The sequence below is a fragment of the Chiloscyllium plagiosum genome, chromosome 30, assembly GCF_004010195.1.
Source record: "Chiloscyllium plagiosum isolate BGI_BamShark_2017 chromosome 30, ASM401019v2, whole genome shotgun sequence".
NCBI classification, from domain to species: Eukaryota; Metazoa; Chordata; class Chondrichthyes; order Orectolobiformes; family Hemiscylliidae; genus Chiloscyllium; species Chiloscyllium plagiosum.
This window is the reverse complement of record NC_057739.1, coordinates 28,792,883-28,814,473: the sequence shown is the minus strand read 5'-3', so window position 1 is coordinate 28,814,473 and position 21,591 is coordinate 28,792,883. Positions and strand designations below refer to the sequence as shown.

Sequence of the window (21,591 nt, the reverse complement as noted above, 5' to 3'; positions counted from 1 at the left end):
TTGCTTTGCAGTAAGGCCGAGGAATTCTTGCAATTTTTTGATGCACACTGAGCCCTTCTCTTTCCTGATTCCCTTTCCTAGTGGCATGGTGTCTCAGTGGTTAGCACTGCTGCTTCACAGTGCCAGGGATTTGGGTTCGATTCCAGTCTCTGGCGACTGTCTCTGTGGAATTTGCATGTTCTCACCGTGTCTGCGTGGGTTTCCTCCAGGTGCTCTGGTTTCTTCCCACAGTCAAAGATATGCAGGTTAGGTGAATTAGCCATGCTGAATTGCCTGTAGTGTTCAGGGATGTGCACATACATTAGTCAGGGAAAATGTAAAGTAGTAGGGTTGGGGAATGGGTCCAGTGGGATCTTCTTTGGACAATCGGTGTGGACATATTGGGCCAAATGGCCTGTTTCCACATTGTAGAAATTCTGTGATTTTTCTGAACCTGTCCTCTGCAAAGGTATTAGCTTAGTTGTTATCTATTCTTATCTCAGTAACTCTAATATGGCTACTTTTATTTGCTGTCATTATGTCTATACTTTATTCATTGGCCATGAAGCTGCTGTTTTGAAATCGGAATCCTGACTCCCAGCTTCTCTGTTCCTGCTCCCCCACCATCCTTGCAGCTTTCAGTATTTACATTGAGTTGTTGCCGTGATGCCATCTACAGGTAGTTTTCCTATAATGAGTGTTTATTAAATGCGATTTGGCTGTAACATGAATTAACTGGAGACTTTGAATCGCCTCAGTTCTGGGGACTGACTCTGAGCTGGCTGTACAGTGGGGAAAAAGTCCTCCTTTTAAAAAAAAAATTGGTTTAACATGATTAGTGAATTGCGGACTTTTTAAATATAAAGTGAACTCCTGTTTGTTGTCCTGCGATTCCATCCCTGGCACTTACCTGAACAGCAAAACGCAGCCTCAGGGTCCTCTGTCTGCAAAGTGCAAGTTCAGTGGGAATGCAATCAGTTCTGCAAGCCTTGAAACTTCGCTTGAAACTGGGAATTGAGGTCTACATTGAGAAAGAACATTATTTCAAACCGGGGGAAAGTCTTGAGGAGGACTGTACTTCCGCGTCGGCATCACATGTTAGTTGACTTGTGAGCTTTCTGGTGAAGAGCTTTGAGAAAAGTACAGTGCTGTGTTCAGTGATGTTAGTTATATTTTAATGAAATACAGTAAATTTATGATTTAAAGATTTACTTAGACTGTGCTATTGCTTGTGTTAGGCTAACTATTATTTTTGTTTTGATTTTTGTTAATATTTTTCACGGTTCACCCCAATCCTGTTTTCCTCATAGTCTCCATTATCTAGATTAGATTTGATTCCCTACAGTGTGGAAACAGGCCATTCGGCCCAACAAGTCCACACCAACCCTCCGAAGAGTAACCCACCCAGACCCATTTCCTCTGACTAATGCACCTAACACTATGGGCAATTTAGCATGGCCAATTCATTTAACCTGCACATCTTTGAACTGTGGGAAGAAACCAGAGCACCAGGAGGAACTCTACGCAGACACTGGGAGAATGCGCAAACTCTACACAGACAGTCAAGGTTGGAATTGAACCTGGGACCCTCTGAGGCGATTTCCTATAACGGCATTGCACAGGAACATAACTACTACATTATAGGAGAATTATCTGTACCTGTTTCCACTTAGAGTATTGTATTTTCTCTTTTATGTTGTGGTGAGCCTGCTGAATGTTATAAATTTTGTTTGCTTCGCTTTGATTCCACTGTCTTCTACTTTCCTCAGTTAGATAATCTCTGCCATCAATTTGCTTAGCTCATTTAAAGGGCTCCCAGTTCCCACTTTGGTGGAAGGATCTTTTACCCAAAACATTAACTGGTTTTTGGTTTTTGACACGTTTGACAAACTCTGTAATTCCATTATTTCCCGTTGTTATTTCTGAAGGCCTTAATCAAGGGAGCTCTGTACCCTTACATAAGACAAATCGATCCTATAATTGAAACTTCTAAGTCAATGCTCCTAAATCTTGAAAGATTTTGAAATGCACTTCACTCTTTCGTATCCCTTCCTGATTGAAATATGTTAGTACTTCATTTATCTCTTGTTCAAATGATCACTGTGTGTCATACCCATGCATATTTGAATTCTCTTGTGGATCACTTCTTATTGGTGGGCACAACAAACTTGCATATTAGTTTTCTCCTCTCAGTTCTTTGTTAGCCTCACATTACAGAGACTGATTGCATTATTCTTTGTGGTGTTTGTCTAAGATCTATTATTGGCAGAGACTGATCCAGGACTTCTCCTGCCACATAAGCTTGATCAATATCAAATTTCTATGATCTAGAATGGCAGTTCCTACTAAGTATGACAATACTGATTTATGTGTCTCTGGTCCAATTATGGTCAATTTAGCCTCTTACATCCTCATTATCTCTGTTGAAGAGTGTGGCACTGGAAAAGCACAGCGGGTCAGGCAGCATCCGAGGAGCAGGAGAATCGATATTTCGGGCATAAGCCCTTCAATCAAGGCACATTTCTAATGAAGGGCTTATGTCTGAAGCTCTGTTCTCCTGCTCCTTAGATGCTGCCTGATCTGTTGTGCTTTTCCAGCGCTACAATTTTTGACTGATGTCCAGCATCTGCAGTCCTCACTTTCCCATTACTTCTGTCCCCAAATTCCTCATTTCTCTCCTCACTTATGTAGGCACCATGCCTTTCCTTCGTGGCATGCCTTTGCTGATGTCAGTACTACTTGGCACCATCCAAACCATAGTTTCCATCATTTATAGTTTCCAGTTCTTACCATTCCTGTATATGAAGAACTTTTCTCACAATTCTTTTTGATCTTTTACTGACAACTTTAAATTCATGTCCCCTTCCTTTGGACTTGTTCTCAAAAGTTGTTCTTACCTGCTTGAAAAGCTTTGAATTTGAAAGATCTGGAAGAATCTATGAACTTATAATTATATTCCTAAAAGTGCCATGAAAACTCCAGCATTTTAAACAAAACCTTTTTAATTTTGTTTCCAATTAAGTTGTATTGCTCTTGGGACTGAATTGGCAGATAGTGTCGTCTGAAAAACCATACATCCACCTGTCACCAGTCTGGCCCTGTTTCAAGGACATACTGTTGTTTATTGGTAAATCTGTTCGATGAAGACCGTGTTTTGTATTTATCCTTCCTGTGCCTTCAGCTATCAAATTTCCTATCTTCTGCAATGTTGCCTCTAATCCAACTTTGCACTTCACCACCACGTTTTAAAACCCATCACTTTGATGTAGCTTCAATTTGTAATTTGTATTTGTCTCTGATTGGTACCCATTCAGTCGACTGAGTCTGAACCTTGTAATTTCTTTTTTTATATAAAGACTAAATGAATGTAAATTTGTTTTAACCCTTAATAGGATAGAAATAAAGTCATAACCACTTATATTTTAAGTTGTTCAATGCAACTTTCATAGTTAAAGAGTGGTACGAGTGTAATTTGACAATTACTTTGGATTTGTATGTCTATTATCCTTTTTCAGAGTTACATCATAAAACAACATTTACTAATATATTTCCATATGAAAACTTAATTATTGAATACAGGGTTCATGATTGGAAAGGTTGCTTAATGTGCATTCTTTCTTTCTTTTTTATTTCAGTTGAGAAAGAGAGAGTTCTAGTTGGTTATCTATGCACCTTTGGTTGAGAAGGATAAATCAAACCCTTGCTCCCACTTCTGATATTATATAGTGAAGTTTGCATGTCGGCATCTAATGAGACGAGGCTAAATTGACTATAATTGGACCAGAGGGGCACAAATCAGTATTGTCACACTTAGTAGGAACTGCCATTCTGGATCATAGAAATTGTACCTGTCTTGGGTGGCAATCATCATTGAATGACTTGCTGACACTTAAATTCCAAGCTTACAGTAGAATTATAGCATGGGAAGGTACTGAAATTTAGTTTAACTAGTAATTCTACCCCAAAAGAATCAATACCTTCAGAGGAGGGTGGTAGAAATTGTGCAGCAATAGAGTGCAGTAATTTTCTTTTAATTTCTCATGAGCTATTAGCTGGGCTATAATTATAAAATTGAATCACTGCAAAGAAATTTTTTTACTAACCTTGTATGAGCTCATAGGTTTATTGTATATGAATTGACTTTAAATATGGAAAAATATATTATTGCAGTTATAAAGTCATACAGCATGGAAGCAGACCATTCAATGCAACTAGTCCACACCAACTATGTTCAACTAGTCTTTGCTGACCATGTTTCCAAGCTAAACTTGCCTTTGTTTGGCCCATATCCCTCCAAACATTTCCTATTCATGTACTCACCCAAATGTCTTTTAAATATTGTAACCTGCATCCACCATTTTCTCTGGCAGTTCATTCCACACATGAACCACTCTCTTGCTCTTATTTTAAAAACATGCCCAATAGTTTTAAACTCCCTATCCTAGGGAAAAGACCCTTGGCGACTCACTTTATTTATGCCCCTCGTGTTTTTATAAATCTCTACAAAGTCACCACTCAACCTTCTGCTCTCAAGTCAAAAAAGTCCCAACCTATTTTTATAACTCGCCCTCCATTCCTGGCAACATCCCGATTAAATCTTTTCTGAGCCCACTCCAATTTAATAATATCCTTCCTATAGTGAGGCGACCAGAACTGTACATAGTGCAGCTTCTTCTGGAGTACTAATATCCTATCCAACCTCAACATGACGTTCCAATTTCAGTACTCAAAGGTCTAAGCAATGAAGGAAAGCGTGCTAAATACTTTCTTAACCACCCTGTCTACATGTGATGCACATTTCAAAGAATTATGTGCCTGAACCCCAGGTGTCTCTATCATAATTTCTGTATGTCAAAATTCTTTCTTTACTTTCTCACCTGATTTTGCCTAAATAGACCTGGTAGGAGTGGAAGTCTAAAATTTTTAGAGTTTCTAAAATTCTTGGATGGAACACTATTCAAACTATATACTTTGTGCACAGTGTGAATTTGTTATTTAGTACATTTACAATACTTAAGTATATTTAACTGCTGCATGGTACAATTCTGTGTCACTGGAGTTCTGTTCTTAGTACTGTAATGAATGAGCTTTTTTGCTTTCTGGCAAGGGAAGGAAAGGAAATTTTAAGTGTGCTGTGCTATAAATAGAATTGTATTAATTTAGTGTCACATTGGTTTTGCATTGAGTTTTTTTTCTTTTAAGAGCTCTGACTTCCTTCTGATATCCAGAGAGGGGAAATGGACTAGAATGAAAACACATTTTCAAAATGTGCTTGACCAAAAATACATCTTGCAAGTCTTCTGCAGCTGTATGGAAAATTTTGAATTTGCTCTTGTGCTATGTCTAGGTTAACTTTCAAATGAATATCTATTTTGATCTGAATGTGACTTGCAGATTTTCCAACATTAAAGTTGACAAAAAAAGTTAAGAATGGTAGACTTTGTCATCTGACAGTTGGCCATATGGGAGATCATAGCATCCTCCCTTATTCAACGTTCTGCCATAATGAGCTTGTGTCACCTTGGGTTGCTAATATGGATGGAACTTCTCCAACCCTTTTCATTTAGCTTATACTAAGGTGATACTCAATGAGAAAGTGAGGGCTGCAGATGCTGAAGATCAGAATCGAGAGAGTGATGCGAGAAAAACACAGCAGGTCTGGCAGCATCTGAGGAGCATGGAAATCGATGTTTTGGGCATAAGCCCTTCATGAGGATTGAGGGTTGCAGGCTGAGAGATAAATAGGAGAGGGGTGTGGCTGGGGGTGGGGGGGTGGGGGGGGGGGAGAGGGAGGGGAAGATGGCTGAGAATGCAATAGGTAGATGAAGGTGGGCGAGAATGTGATAGGTTGGAGAGGAGAGTGGAGCGGATAGATGGGAAAGACGATGGACAGGTCAAGAGCCGTGGCTGAATACTTCAACTACCCCTCACACTCCAAGGATATGCAGGTCCTGAGCCGCCTCCATCGCTAACACCTGGAAGAAGAACCCCTCATCTTCTGTTTTGGGACCCTGCAACCACTCAGGATTAATGTAGATTTCACCAGTTTCCTCATTTCCCCTCCTTCCACCTGACCCCAGTCCCAAGCCTCCAGCTCGGCAACGCCCTCTTGACCTGTCCATTGTCTTTCCCTGCTTTCTGCTCCACCTACCTCGCTGACGTATCACCTTCTCCTCCGCTTTCATCGACCTATTGCATTCTCAGCCACCTTCCCCCTAGCCACCCCCCCACCCCCCTCCTATTTATCTTTCAGCTCCCCCGGCCAACAAGCTTCCTTCCTGATGAAGGGCTTATGCCCGAAATATCAATTCTCCTGTTCCTCAGATGCTGCCTGACCTGCTGTGCTTTGCCAGCACCATACTCTTGACTGTGATACTCAGTTGAAACTGTCTTTCTTTGATGGGCTGGTAGATATTGTGGTAACAATAGATTTTTGGTGTTGTCCCATATAGCTGAATTGACATTTTTCTCGCTGCCCTATCAGAAAATGGCAGATGAGCACTTTCTTCTTGATTTGAGAATTCTTCAGTGTTCAAACATTAAAACTTCGAGGATGTCTTAATCTGAGTGGATTGAGTGAAGCCAGTAGATATGTTGTATTCAGACATCCAGAAGGTGTCCAACAAGGTACCTTGGTGTTAGAGGTAGTATATTGGCACGGATAGAGAATTGGCTAATGGACATGAAACAGTGAGTGAGGATAAGGGGATCCTTTTCAGGTTGGTGACCAATGACCATTGGAGTTTCTCAGGTATCAGCGTGGAGACCACAACTGTTTGCAATAATTATTCATGACTTGGAGGAAGGAAGTGAATGTATTGTAGCCAAGTTTCCAAATGACACATAAGTAAGTGGAAAGGCAGGTTGGGAGAGGGATACAAAAGTTTAGAGAGGGGGATTGATAAGTAATTTGGCAAAAAGTTGGTAAATAGAATATCATGTGGGAAAATGTGAAGGTATTCATTTTGGAAGAGGGAACAAAAGGACAGTAATATTTAAATGGAGAAAAACTGCAATGTAAAAGGACTTGGTTGTACTTGAACATGAAACACAGAAAGCTGGTGTTGCAAGTAATCAGAAAGGCTAATGGAATGTTGGCCTTTATTTCAAAGAGTGTAAGAGTGAGGAAATCTTACTGCACCTGTATAAGATGCTGGTGAGACCATATCTGGAGTATCGTGAACAATTTTGGTCTTTTTATTTAAGTAAAGATATACTTTTAATTGGAGGCAGTTCAGAGAAGGTTTGCTTGGTTGATTCCTGGTTTGGAGGGATTGTCTTTTGTTCGAAGGTTAAATAGGTTGGCACTGTACTCATTGGAGTTTAAAAGAATGAAAGGTGATCACATTGAAATATAGTATTACTGAGGTCTTAACAAGAAAACTGCTGAGAGGATCTTTCCTCTTGTGGGAGGGTCTATGATAAGAGGGCATAGTTTCAGAATAAAGCCTAGGATTAAGAACAATTTCTTCTGAGGTTTGAGAATGTTTGAAACTCCTTGCCACAGAGAGCTGTAGGGGTAGAGTTATTGTGCGCATTTAAGGCCGAGATAGATTGTTAATCAGTAGAGGAATCAAGTAAATGGGGAAACAGACAAATGGGCATAAGGAAAGTTGAATCAGCCATGGTCCTTTGGAATGGCAGAGCAGACTTGAGCTGAATGGCCTTTTTCCTGTTCCTATTTCTTATGGCCTTGTGGAAGGTAGGACTTGGCATGAGGAGCTAACTTTTCTTTCTTTTTGTAGCTGTGATATTTGATCTCAAAACGGAAAGTTTCATTATCTGTCAAGTGAGTTTATTTTGTACTTCATGGGGCCACTTTTAACACAAGACAGTTGTGCTCCAAGTCAAGGGAAGGAAATAACTCAGCCCGATCAATGACTTACTGTGAATATGAGATTCACCATTTTCAGATGAATGTCAATCCATTTTGTTTGCTTCCAGAGTACAATTTGTTTAGTTTGTCTTTGAGTTGAATTGAAACATAAGGTGAAATGGTCTATCAAGGGGAGTTTAAAGCGGGTAAAAGTGAATCGGCTATAAGATGTACCCCTCCCTGAAGTTTCTTTCTAGTACTCTTGTTGGAAAGCAAGCTTGGATGGAATGCATTAGGGGCAACTGATCCACCCTTGCTCAAAGTTGAATTTCACTCTATATATTTCCAGCAGTTGTGGGAGAGAGATGTTCGTTGTACTATCCAGTTCCTCAAGTTGAATTTGTGCATTCTGAAGGTCAGAAACTACACACTTTGCTTTTCTTTCTTTGTAATGAAGTATATTGCATTTGGAATGAAGTATTGCTTTGTGTTGAGGCTGAATCAGATAGTGTGGACACAATTAAAAGGAGAATTAATGTGTACATGAGGGCGAAGGCATATTGAATAAGGTGGAAAAAGATTGCTAGTGTGGTCGGAGTATTGTGTAGCATATAACATCACAAAGACCATTTAGGGTGAATGGCATATTTTGATTCCATGCACATAAACCTGCTTTTTTCATATTAGGGCATGATGGCAGTACTCAAACTTATTTTATGATGTATAAATTGGTTTGTGTCTTTCATAAATTGCAAGTCCCTGCAACTTTATCTCAAAACTTGTATGAATTTTATGATGTTTAAAGTTAATAACATTAAACTATACAGTGTAGTGAATACCTGTAAAGATCTATTGTGTAAAATTTGTGTTGAATATTTTACGAATGAAATTTTAAATTGTATTTGGAGGTAGTGTCAACCTGCTTATCAGTTAAATGGGGAAAATTAATTTTTATGACAGTTTTTGTTTTATCATTTATAATTATGCTTTGTGAATTTATTATATTGATTTTGAATGTTTTACTTTCAGCTCAGCATTCAGGATGTAACATGGAAAAGAGGAAATAATTTTCAAAGAAGCGGCTTCATCAAAAGCATGGCCTTTTTAGACAACCCTGCTATTATCCTGGCCCATATTCGTCAGTCACATGTTACGAGTGATGACACAGGGATGTGTGAGATGGTTCTTATTGACCACGATGTTGACCTGGAGAAATTGTATGCTCCTATATCGAGCAGCATCAGGACAAATGTACAGGGGGAAGGGAATGCTGAGACTCAGGGTTATGACTACTCGCAATCAGTTGACATTACCTCAAGCTGGGATTTTGGTATTCGGAGACGATCAAACACAGGTAAAACCTAAATACATCTTGGGTGAGTAAGAAGTGTTACTAGTGTAATCTATTGATGAGTTATCTCCATAAAACCTGAGCATTTTTTTTGTTTTATTTTTGTAGGTGAAAATGATTTTAAATTGAGTTTTTTTAAAAAAAAAGTCTATGAAATGGCAAATGATGCTGTTTATTATTACAGGATCAATCTTTTGGAGAACATATTCAGAGTAAAGATTTAAAATAATAAAAGTACTGGCATTTTTGTATAACTGTGAATTGAGAGTCATTAGTGTTTAAATGGAGAGACTTTTACTTATGAGCATAGGCTTTCTGCTACCTCATACCTCCAGATCACAAGGAATCACTAAAAAGAAATGACTGATGCAATTAAAGTAAGCACTTCACTATTTTCTTGCAAGGTTCTGACATTCTTGAATAGCAAGGAATTTCTTTAACTGGCTTTTCCACTCCCTGCTTACATACATTCAATAATATTCTGTGGCAAATCATATATTTGTACACCTTTTACCCACATGACATAGGATGTACTGAAATATTGAGACTGTGAAATTTTCTGTCGACCTTTAGTCCTATTCTGTAATTGGTGAAATTCCATTTAACATCCCAACTGCATGAAATTTGCTGAAGTGACATCTTCAAACAAATGGTTTTTGAAAAAGTTATGGCAAACTTCAGATACATATTTTTGTCTATTGTGTTAGATGTGAAGGTTAACCACCTAATTTAATACTTGACCCTCAAGCTGTCCAATTAAACAGTGCAGTTCAGTGTACTACTGAATGCATCTAATTTATTGGAAGCTTATTGACACATTTCCCTCTATAAATCTATCTCAGAAAAAATATTAATTAGTGATTCATTGAAGTACTGAAATTGCACTCCTTACAATCCCAGAATTTCAACATAATTTGCTGTACATTTTTGCTTTTAACTTTGTTCAAGATATACAGTTCCTTGGTATTTTAATCTGATTTTGTTAAACAAAATTGTGAACTTTGAAATTTATTTGACTACTTTTGAGTTTAAAAAATCCCAGGTCATTTTATTCGTTGTAATCCGATAGTCAATCGACATTTACTAACCATTAACATTTCTGGAAGAAACATTATTAATGATTTATGGTTGCAAACTGGCTTATTAATCACACATGTTTTTACATTCTAATATTCTGTGCACTGTTGAAATTCTTTATGAGCTCTATTAATGTTTTATGTCTTTTAAATTCAATTATTAATCATGAACACTTTTAGAATTTTGTTGGTATTTGTATAGCTGCAGTGTCATCTTTGAAAATTTATGAACGTTTGACATAGTTATAATACAATATAAAATACCCATTTAAAATGTGTAAATGTATTTCATTATGGCACTTTTATTGCTGACTTCCCTAGACGATGATTTTTTTGTTTTTAGTTTTTCTTTCTCTCCCTTCTCTTTGCAGCTCAAAGGCTTGAACGGTTAAGAAAAGAACGACAAAATCAAATTAAATGTAAAAATGTTCAGTGGAAAGAAAGGAATGCAATACACTCAGGTAAAGCATAATAAAGCATGTTTTCTATGGTGTTTGAGCAGTATATTATTTAGTTCCATTTAAAAAAGCTTTGTCCAGAAATGATTTTCAATATTGCAGAAACAGTAGTCTGAGCAGTACCATTGTACTTCAGAAACCGCATCCAATTGTGAATTCTTACAACAAAACCTAATGACAAATACACTCAGCACATTAGAATACTAAGCTAAGGGCTAGATCTATTTGAAGTCACTGTTAAAGCTTAAATCTAGGTTGACATGGTTAACATAAACATTTCTCAATTATTGCAAAATCTTTGCAAAAGGCATAAATAATTTGATTCCTGATGAAGGACTTGTGCCCGAAACGTCGATTCTCCTGCTCCTCAGATACTGCCTGACCTGCTGTGCTTTGCCAGCACCACACTCTTGATCCTGATCTCCAGCATCTGCAGTCCTCACTTTCTTCTAATAAATAATTTGAAACCTGTTCTGTTTGGGATACCATGAACCCAGTGTTCAATATAAATATACAATGTAGATATTGACTTAGTGCATGAATGCAGAAGCGTTGCACTGTTGATTGTTGTAATGTATTAGTTGTTGAGGCAAAGCAAGATTTCAGTGTCTCCCCTCTCGGTCATTGCTGTACAAATGAAAGCAGTTCCAAAGCAAGCTTGTGAAGAGAAGTGCAGTTTGGGTTTGATGAGCTTGAAAAGGTTATATATTTTTTGTAGAAGGGGGGAAATATTGTTCCATTGCTAATATAAAATATTAACTTTAAATAAAAACTGAAAAGAACTGTGGATGCTGTAAATCAGAAACAAAAACAGCAGTTGATGGAAAAGCTCAGAAGGTGTGGCAGCATATATGACGAGAAACCAAAGTTAATGTTTCTGGTCCGATGTCCCTTCATCAGAACCGAGGTCATCAGACCCGAAATGTTAACTTTGTTTTCGTGTCATAGATGCTGCGAGACATTTTGAACTTTTCCAGCAACTTCTGTTTTTGTTTCTGAATAAGTTAACTTTTCTGATCTGGACCACTGATATTACCCAGCACCAAAAGAACAATCACTGATCTTATCTTTGTTTTACATTTCAGGTGTAACATGGTCCTGTCTTTACAAATTCACCATATTTTAAATTATGTTGAATTACATCAGCACATTACACAGATATGATAAATCTTCATTAACTTTTGTTAATGTTCTCCCTCTTTAAATAATAGTTTTCCCCAGGTACTTAGCACAATATGATATTTTGTTTAATGTAAAATGTGATTGCAGGAGAGAATACGCAAGATTTGAAATAGGAAAATTGGAACACTTGCGACACTTGCCCCATCCCCTTCAAGTTGAGATGGAATTGTTCCCAATAAAACTAATACTAAAATTAATTTGATTCTAAATTCAGCATTTTTGGAATACGTCTTGAGTATGAAAGGATTTGAAGGTTTTGTGCAGATTTTTGTTTTTTAAGTATTGACAACAGTTATTTTGGATTTATGAAAGTGCAGACAAACATGGGTACCATATATGATTTTAGAAGCAGGTGGAAGCCATTTGGCCCATAGAGCTTGCTCTGCCACTCATGGCTAATCTGATTATGGCCACAACTCCACTGTCTTGTGCCCTTTGATTCCCTTATTAATCAAGAATCTAAGTACTTCGGTGTTTTAAAAAAATCACTGACAGCCTCAACTGTTTTCACAAGGAGAGAATTCCAGGTTTGTGACCCTCCAAGAAAGCATTTTTCCTCATCTCTGTCTTAAATGGGCGATTCTTAATTTTTAAACTGTGTCCTCTAGTTCTGCACTCTCTCACAAGGAAAATCATCCATACTGTCAAGTCCCCTCTTAAGATATTTTGTATTTCAATAAGATCACCTCTCATTTCTCCTGCACCAAATGCTGCGCCAAGCATTAAACTCTGTAATCTTATTTGTTTTATGCCAAGTTGCATATTACTGAGTTAATAAACCACAGATGTTACTTTTGAAGGTTTGCTTTTTAATTGGGCCCCAACTGTTCAGGCTCCCTAATCAGAACCTCATCTTGTCTTAACAATGGTTTTGGTACTCAAATTGACCATGTCAACTTGGGTGCTCCTTGTCTCATTGCATGTTCCTCTGCAGCTCAAAGCAGATGGCCTAAACCTTGGCATTGCATAAGCAATGGTACTTTATGGACTTTCACTTTCAGATGCAGAAATTGTCTGTTCCTCCTAATTATTACTGTCCCCTACTGCCACTGCATTATTAAACCCCTTTGCTTGAATTGCTTCCTCTATCTCAAATTGCTCATCCACCCTGTTGCATCTTCGGGAATTGTGAATCTGTGAGTGACACCTTTTAAAATGAAGCTGCTGATGATTGAATAATGGTTTAATCTATCGCTTACAGTTGATGTTTGATATGGAACAGGATAAATTTCAGCTTTTTCTACATTATAAATTTTACTTTGTGATTATTTACCTCTTTCCTGAAGTAAGTTGAAGTGGAGGGGAAGAGAGTCTGATTAAACACATTATAACTGCCTTTTTCTAATGTATGTACACTGAATAATTTTGAAGTGGACCATGACTGAACTTATTTTGTTATATATCAAATTAATGGTAACTGTGACTGTGAATTAATTGATATTCCATTAATGTCAGGAATTCACCACAGTAATTGTTGGTTGAAGTGACTCAAAATTAAGAACAATGTTTTCATGTAGCTTCCTATTTTAAAGAACATTTATGTTTTATTAATGCATTGATAGCATATTTAACAACATACAAAAATGAGTCTTGCACATAACCTTTTTTTACCTTGTTTATTTGATGGGACTTGCCTTCCAAGCCCATAAACCTTAATAACTTCAGGGCCTAGATCTGAGATAAGCGTAAAGTTTCTGTCCCAAAAACCTGAACCAGGTTCCAGGTGGGGATGAATATTTTAATAAGGCTCTTTGTGCTAGCCCAACTTTAAGCCAATATCTTTCAAGGAAGTAAATGTTTTACTGATTTACATGGTGTCTAAAAGCAATAATACATGAGTTATGTACAACACTTCCTTGAACACTAGAGAACAAGTGCTTTTAAACATGTGCACAATTTCTTTTAACTCCATGTGTAATTAACCATTAAATAATAAGTAGTATAACTGATATATCCAAACATACTTCCTCTCCAAATTCAGCTGAAGAATTAGGCTCCTTGTTTGAAAAGAAGGACTTCCGTGCAAAGCCACTGAATACTGGAAAACCGTCTACGCTTTCCATACGTCTTGAACAGTGTCCGCAGCAGCTGAACAACCCATTTAATGAGTATTCAAAATTTGACGGCAAGGTTGGTGCAGAAAAGATTTCACATGTTACACTGCATCTTGGTTAATAGACAGGCCCACTGGATCATAAGTAAAGCCACTTTGTAGTACCTAACAATCTAAATTTAATGATTTGGCAAGAAATTAGGTTGAGTTAACTGTATTTATAGGTTTAGGCAGCTGTTTGAAAATGGCAAGACCAGTCCAACATTATTTTTATTCTCTATTCATTTGGTCAATGGTCTGACTTGCACTTGACATTTCCTCTCTGCAGTGCAGTTGATTTGATGAATTCTCTGGGGAAGCTTTCCTCTGTTCATTCTTTCGTAAAACTATAATTGTATTTACAAGTTTGCTGAGGGTAGTTCATAGAAGAACTATTCAACTATTTAATTTAATATTATTGTGCGGTATAATTTTCTGTGCACTTTTCACTGAATGCAGACCCTAAGTTATATGTCAGTAATTTACAGCATTTTTTTAGTTTTCTATTAGTGTCTTTGCACTTTGTTTGAGTATTCACTTAATGAGATTTTTGTAGTCACAGTATTTAATGTTCAATGGGGATTGTTTAGAAAAATTTTGCAGTTTGTATATACTTGTCCAAATATAATTTGACATGACGCATCGTTAGAACCAGAAGAGGATATTTTGCATTTGAGCTGTTTATTTCACTTGTAGAGTTGGCTTAAAGTAAGTTCAATTTAATGACAAAATTGATATTTTGTCAGTGTGTAATAGTCAATTTTCATAAGAGTAGGTTATAGAGAAGATTTTTTGAGTAAATCAGTTGTTTGTATATTTTTAACATCTTATATTACATCTTTTTAGAGTGGTGTTTGTTTCACTCCTATGCTTAGTGTCATGCAAAATTAGCTTACCTGTTTTTCTGTAGTTTCTGCTTAACTATCCTGTATTGTAAGTTTTTAAACAATGTTTGTACTTTCGATAAGGTCCAGATGTAGAGAAATGAAAGGTTAAATATTGTACTTTCATAAGAATAAAAATATGAATTTAAAAAGTGCTGCAAATACTCCACACCTGGCAGCATCTGTGGAGAAACAGAATTAATGTTTCAAGTTGAAATGACTTTTTCCAAAAGTTTAGCATATTAGATCTTTAAAAATTGAACATTAATTGGAAGCAGGCTATTTGGCCCATCGAATCCACAAAGATTCTTTGACGAGGAGCCAATCCAGACCCACCCCATCCCTGTGACCCTTCATTTCCCCTGGCTAATTAACGTAACCTGCACATCCCTGGACACTACTGGATAACTTAGCATTGTCAATCCACCTAAACTGCACATCTTTTGGACTGTGGGAGGAAACTAGAGCACCCAGTGGAAACCCATGCAAACAGTGGGAGAATGTGGAAACTCCACACAGCCAGTTGCACAGGATTGGAATTGAACATGGGTCTCCAGTGCTGTGAGGCAGCAGTGCTAGCTACTGTGTCTCCTGGATCTGGGCAAAGGAACTCTGACATTTTGTTGCTAATGACACCAAGGTAGGTAAGCGTTGAGGAAGCGGGAAAGCTGCAGAAGGACTTGGGCAGGTTACAAAAAAATAGCAGATGGGATACAATGTGGGAAAGTGTGAAGTTATGAGGTTTGGTGGGAAAAATGGAGGCATAAACAAATTTCTAATTGGGAAAGCCTTTGTACTGCTGAGTCTTTGATCAGACTGCTCCAAAGCAGAGCAGTTTTGGGCTCCATCTACGGAAGGATGTGCTTGGAGGGGCTCGAGAGGCAGCTTTACAAGAATGGTCCCAAGAATGAAGGGCTTGTTGTATGAGACATGGTTGAGGACTCTGGGTTTGAACTTGACGGAGCTTAGAAGGATAAGGGAGTCTAATTAAAATTACAGAATACTGAGAGGCCTGGATAATGTGGATATGGAGAACGAGTAGCAGAGAACAGGACCTCAGGAGGCAGCCTCCGTGAAGGGAGAACCCTTTAGAGGGTATACAAATAGGAAGGGTTTAATGGGATATGGGCCAAATGCTGTCAGGTAGCACTAGGGTTGATTGGGATGTCCGGTGAGGAGGAATTTAAACACTGGGTCAAAATCCTGGAGAACTGTGCCCCAAGGATTGCAAGGATAGTAATTGCTGGCTTGCATGACATATGACATGTCCATGTGACATGTACAAATTGAAAAGCTGCATATTTGTGTTAATAATATGTTAACTTCCTTGTTGATCTATTTGAACCATGTGATTTTCTTAACATTTTTTAAAAGAACAAATATGATGCATTTATATAAAGGACAGAGTTGTCTTTATTGAACTTTTTACTATGGAACATTTTGTACAAAGTTGAGTTATGAAAATTTATGATTTCCTCCTCCACTAAACTACCTCATCCAATGGGGTGAAAGGCTGAAATCAATTAAACCATGAAAGTCTTGCCAAAGCAATTAAATATTTTGACATGGTAAATCTTAATTTATGGTGGACTTGCTTTGCAGTGTTTTACTTAATATTGTTAAATGCTGAAAGACCGATACATGTGTTTGTCATTAGAAGTTTTAAAGCTTGATTGGAATAAAAATGCATGAATTAAACTGTTATTGAAAATAAATTAGCTGTAATGAATGGTTTAAATTCCTTACCTAATCTTGTTCTTTAGTTGATAATTACAACAATATGAATTCATGTCTGTAATGCATTTTGGATTTATCAGTCACACAATAGTCTTTAAAAAAAATTATGATTTTTACCTATAGTTGTATCAAAAGTGAAAACTCTAAAAATGAAAAATTTAGGTCAGTGCTTTCTTATTGCTTTGTTGGAAATGTTGCACCCTCTCTTGGATCTCTAGTTTTGTAGAGATTTTAAAAAATATACATCTATCTAAAGAAAGAGGAGGAGGGTAACCTTAGAGGTTTATAAAATCATGAGGGGCATGGATAGGGAAAATAGGGATGCTCTTTTCCCCAAGGTGGGGGAATCCAAAACTAGAGGGCACATGTTTTAAGGTGAGAGGGGAAAGATTTTAAAGGGACCTCAAGGGCAACTTGTTTGTGCAAAGGGTGGTGCATGAAAGGAATGAGCTGCCAGAGGAAGTGGTGAAGACTGGTACAATTAAAACATCTAAAGGCATCTGGAAGGGTATATGAATAGGAAGGGTTGAGAGGGATATGAGTCACATGATGGCAAATGGGACTAGATTTATTTAGAAATCTGGTTGACATTGGAAGAGTTACACCAAAGGGTCTGTTTCCATACTGTATATCTCTATGTAACTCTTATTAGGAAGACAGTTGTAGTAAGTGAGAAGGTGGTTATGACATTGGAGCAGGGCTTCCAAATTGTGGGTTGTGGCCCTCCAGTTGTCAGCTGAAATTTTAAGTTTGTAATATCCAAAGCAGCAATAGCTGCTTGTCCCCTTTAATACTTGCAATTTTTAAAATACTGGGTGTGGCTGAACCAGCTGATGCTTGAGGCTGACTACAATTCTGAAAAAAAAGATGAATGCTTTTATTAAACTCTGTCGGTTGGAGAGCTCCTCGTTCCCCTTCGCCCTTGTGGTGCAGGCTCCCCTTCCCAAAAAAAACAGGTTTGTGCTCACAGCAATTTTCAAGCACCAAAATGGTGAAGCATTAGTCAAGAAGATGTATTTAAGAGGCAACAGTCTCAAAATAGAAAAGTCAAGAGATTTGGCTGGTATACTTCCAAGCTTACTAATGGAACTAACCGTAATTTCAGAAGTGTTGAGCATAATCTTGCAATGCTTATTGGAGAAAGGCATTGTAACAGTGGATTAAAGATTCTACATGCGATGCTCCTTTTTTTTAAAAAATGCAAAGAGGGAAATTCAGGAACTACAGAAGTCCAGCCTAAGATCAGTGGGGAAGCACTTGAAGGTAATATTCTTGGACAAGGTTAATTTATATTTTGGAAAATGTAAATATGTAAATGTAAGTTATGTAAATAATAAACAAAGGTTAGTATGAATTTGCTGAAGGAATAATGTGTCTGACCAACATGATCTTGAGGTCAGCTTGATTGCTGGGTAAACAGACCCTGAAAGGCATTTGTCAAGATTAGAGTGGTGCTGGAAAAGCATAGCATATCAGGTAGCATCTGAGGAGCAGGAAAATCAACGTTTTGGGCAAAAGCCCTTCATCAGGAATGATTCCTGCATCAGCAGTCCTCACTTTCGCCTGAAAGGCATTTAACAAAGTATCATGTATTAAACTTGGTAACAAAATTGAAGCTCATGGAATTAAAGAGACAATAATAACATGAAAACCAGATTTGCTTAGGGTCAAAAAGCAATGATGTTTATTTACTTTTCAGATAGGGCTAACATATATGCTGTTGTTTGAAGGTATTGAGTATTGGGATCACAGTTTTGATGTGTATTTATTCAGCTGAATTTGTGTGAAAATGGCATAACCTTATTCTTTCCAGATGATATGAGTCTCAAATGCAGAAACCAGAAAATTAACATATTTCAGGATGGCATGGGTAAAATGATGAAATGGACACGTGTGGCATATGAAATTTCGTGCAGATAAGTGGGATGTGTTGCATATTGTTGGGAAGAATGTGGAGAGAGCAATGACTTAGTTTAATCAAAACAAGAGTGCTTGCTGCTGACTGTGAAGAGAGCTGCTTGCAATGATCTGAACGATTTCTAATGTGAAATTTTGCTTCCCTGAAACTAAGGGAACATTTTAGCCTGTATTAGTCAGGCTGGCATTTAGGAAGCAGTTGACTGAATAGAAATATTCAAACACAGTCAAACTGGAAAGTTTTGAATGCCCTTAACATCACAAATTCAAATTTTTAATGAAATGAATGATCATTATACGATTAAGGTAAAGCTAAATTAAAGGTAAATAAGCTTCTATTAAAGAGGAATTTTACTGGAAGGTGTAGGAATTTTGTCATGATGGAGAAATTAGCTCAGTTTTTCAGGGCTAATTGGGGGTTGTAAAAGTAGTAACACGTTTGGTAGTATGCTGTCTGAAAAAGACAATGACATTTCAATCAGCAAGGTGTTACTTCATTTTTACAGAGCAAAATGTATTGACCAAGAGTGGAAATTCTTATTGGGTCAGTTGATTTCTATTGTTTGCAATGTGGCGTGTAACTGAACAATACACAGTGGAGAGGTGTGGAATTACTTGAAACTTCTGAAGTTCCGTATTATTCTGCGCTATGTGGATTCCAATAGTTTGTGTTTATTACAGTGAAATAGTGACATTGAATGCTGACAGTAATTCCCTCTGCAAATTCTGGGCCAATGTGAACTAATTAATGCAGTTTTAAGATTAGTGCAGAAATTGAGAGATTCCTTCCATATATATACACATCTTTGTAAGTGGCTGATCATGAAATTACGTTTTTATTTGTTATTTCTATTTTTTAAAAATCCAAATGTTGTAACGCCACGAAAGAAACTGAGTATTCATAAAACTGAAGTCACTGCAGATCCGAGGGATAACTTTTCAGAAGTTAAAGTCATAAAACTAAAGGAGATGGTAGCAATTGTTGGAGGTTCATAATTGAAGCTCCAGAACATCTGTAAAGGAGTTGCTTGGGACAGCTTTCTTCAGCTGCTTCATCAATAATCTTCCTTCCGCTCCATCTTAAGGACAAAGTGAGGTGATTTATTGTATCCAGGCTTGAGTGGATGCATGAAAAATGGAAATTGAGCCAGACAATGGCCCTCTCCAGTAAGAAGTAATCTCACTATATCCACATCACATTTAGCGACATTATCATTGCTGCATTCTCCACCATCCATATCTGATGGGTCACCATTGACTAGATTTAGACCAGCTGAATAAGTGGCCTTGCTACTAAGCTGGTCAAAGGCTGCATATTCATTGTGTGTCTCATGCATCCTTCAAAAAGTTTCATCTGCCGCCTACTGGAAACTGGATGAATGCATCTGCAATAGCACTGAAGTTCAATGTTATCCAGGACAAAGCAGGTCTCTTGATTGAAAAGCCGTCCAATCCCTCCATCACCAGTTCACTGAGGCGGCTGCAATGTGTACAGGATACCTTTCAGTAACTTGCAATGTCTAATTTGACTGCAACTCCCAGAAACCTGAAATGAAATCTAGAACTATTTGGAATCATCCTGTCTTGGGAAAATATAATTTGTCCTTTATCACTGCAGGTCCAAAGGCTTTAGGATTTGATTGCAACTGCATTTGTGCAATATCTTCAAAGGTGAACTGAGCACTTCAATATATTTGAGGGCAACTTGTATTGGGCAATAACAAATAGCTGGATAAACTCAGCAGTCTGGCAGCATTTATGGAGAGAAAGCAGAGTCAGCGTTTCAGGTCCAGTGATGACTACAGATTGGTTGCAGTTCCGAAGAAAGATCACTGGATCTGAAACATTGACTCTGCTTTTTCTCCACAGATGCTGCTGGACCTGCTGAGCTTCTCTAGCTGTTTCTGTTTTTTGTTTCAGATATTCAGCATCTGCATTTCTTTGCTTTTTGCTTAAGATTGGGTAGTAACTGCTTACAAGTAAAACCCAAGTCCCAGAATGAACAATAAATTGATCAACTTGATTATTTGTTTGCATCTTTTTAGAAACTTTACCCAGTATTACTAGCACTTATTTAAAATGTGAAAATACTTGATTAATTTAGTTCAAAATATGCCAAAAGGCTGAAGTACCTATAAGAAAAGCAAGTTCTCCATTGTGTTGAAACAATCAGCATTTTTCCTAATTCTTTTCGTTTTTGGCTTAAACATTGATTAGCAGTTAGAAACTGAGATTCTAGTTTTTACTGGTCATAATCCATTAACTTTTACTGAGAGATTTAAGACAAACTCCAAGATTGCTACTTTGGAGTTTGTTATTGTGAAAATTGTACATTTCCAGAAAAAAATGGTAGCTGCTGATGCTTTCTCTTGGATGCAAAATGTTGAAAATTTAAGTGTGTAATCAAGAAATTTGTATAGTGATAAAGAACTTCGTAGGAATGTTTGAATGGTTGAATTTTTTTTTGTCTTGACAGGGTGGATGCTTGTTGAGACCATAAACTTTTTTTAAAAAAAGTTTCTTCTCATTTTTGGTTTGAACTTTGATCAGTATTTTGTTAAAAAAACAGGAGCAAAGCTATTGGACCCTGGTGACTAGATGTTTTGGCATTGAAATATTGCAATGCTTAGGGACTAGCAGCTGGTTGGATGTTGAATTGATCAATTAAGGGAGGATTGGTGTTGCCCAGCCAGTTACCGAGAATGTTGGGGTGGGGGTGTGGATGTGTGGGGAGGGAAGGGGAAGAAAAAGGACAGAATGAATTGGCACTGACTGGTTTTTAGGCAGGAGGCAGTTTTTTTTTATGGAAGCTTCCAGATAGGGCTGTTTTTTGGTTTTGCTCTTTCTAATTATTCTCTAGTTGCTGATGTGTTAATGTTTGAGAGAAAAGAATCCCAGTGTGTAAAAATTAAGTAGGCCTTCTGAGGTCTGTGGAAGCTGTTTGCACTGACGAGTGACTTTGAAATTCAAGCATCCTATTCTATCCTCTGTGTCTGTAAAACCATGTGATTTCATGAAAGTCTGGTATTCATTGTTGAAGTGGTTTTTAACTGGCAATTTACAGTCCCTTTTATTTTGTTCTTTGATAGACACTGTTCA

General features: G+C 37.5%; 1 protein-coding gene across 8 annotated transcripts in view; it reads left to right on the top strand.

The window, feature by feature from the left end:
• The window catches only part of mapkap1 (MAPK associated protein 1), a 331,621-nt gene that overhangs the window by 41,168 nt on the left and 268,862 nt on the right, over positions 1–21,591 (top strand). For 4 of the 8 annotated variants that reach the window (XM_043720206.1, XM_043720203.1, XM_043720204.1 and 1 more), the window contains 3 exons: positions 8,825–9,149; positions 10,594–10,683; positions 13,844–13,992. In XM_043720206.1, coding sequence (XP_043576141.1) covers positions 8,891–9,149; positions 10,594–10,683; positions 13,844–13,992 — 498 coding nt within the window. In that variant the 5' untranslated portion in view covers positions 8,825–8,890. Of the gene's footprint in view, positions 1–5,202; positions 5,288–8,824; positions 9,172–10,593; positions 10,684–13,843; positions 13,993–21,591 lie in introns of those variants that run through there. The other 4 variants (XM_043720205.1, XM_043720210.1, XM_043720208.1 and 1 more) reach the window with 4 other exon arrangements.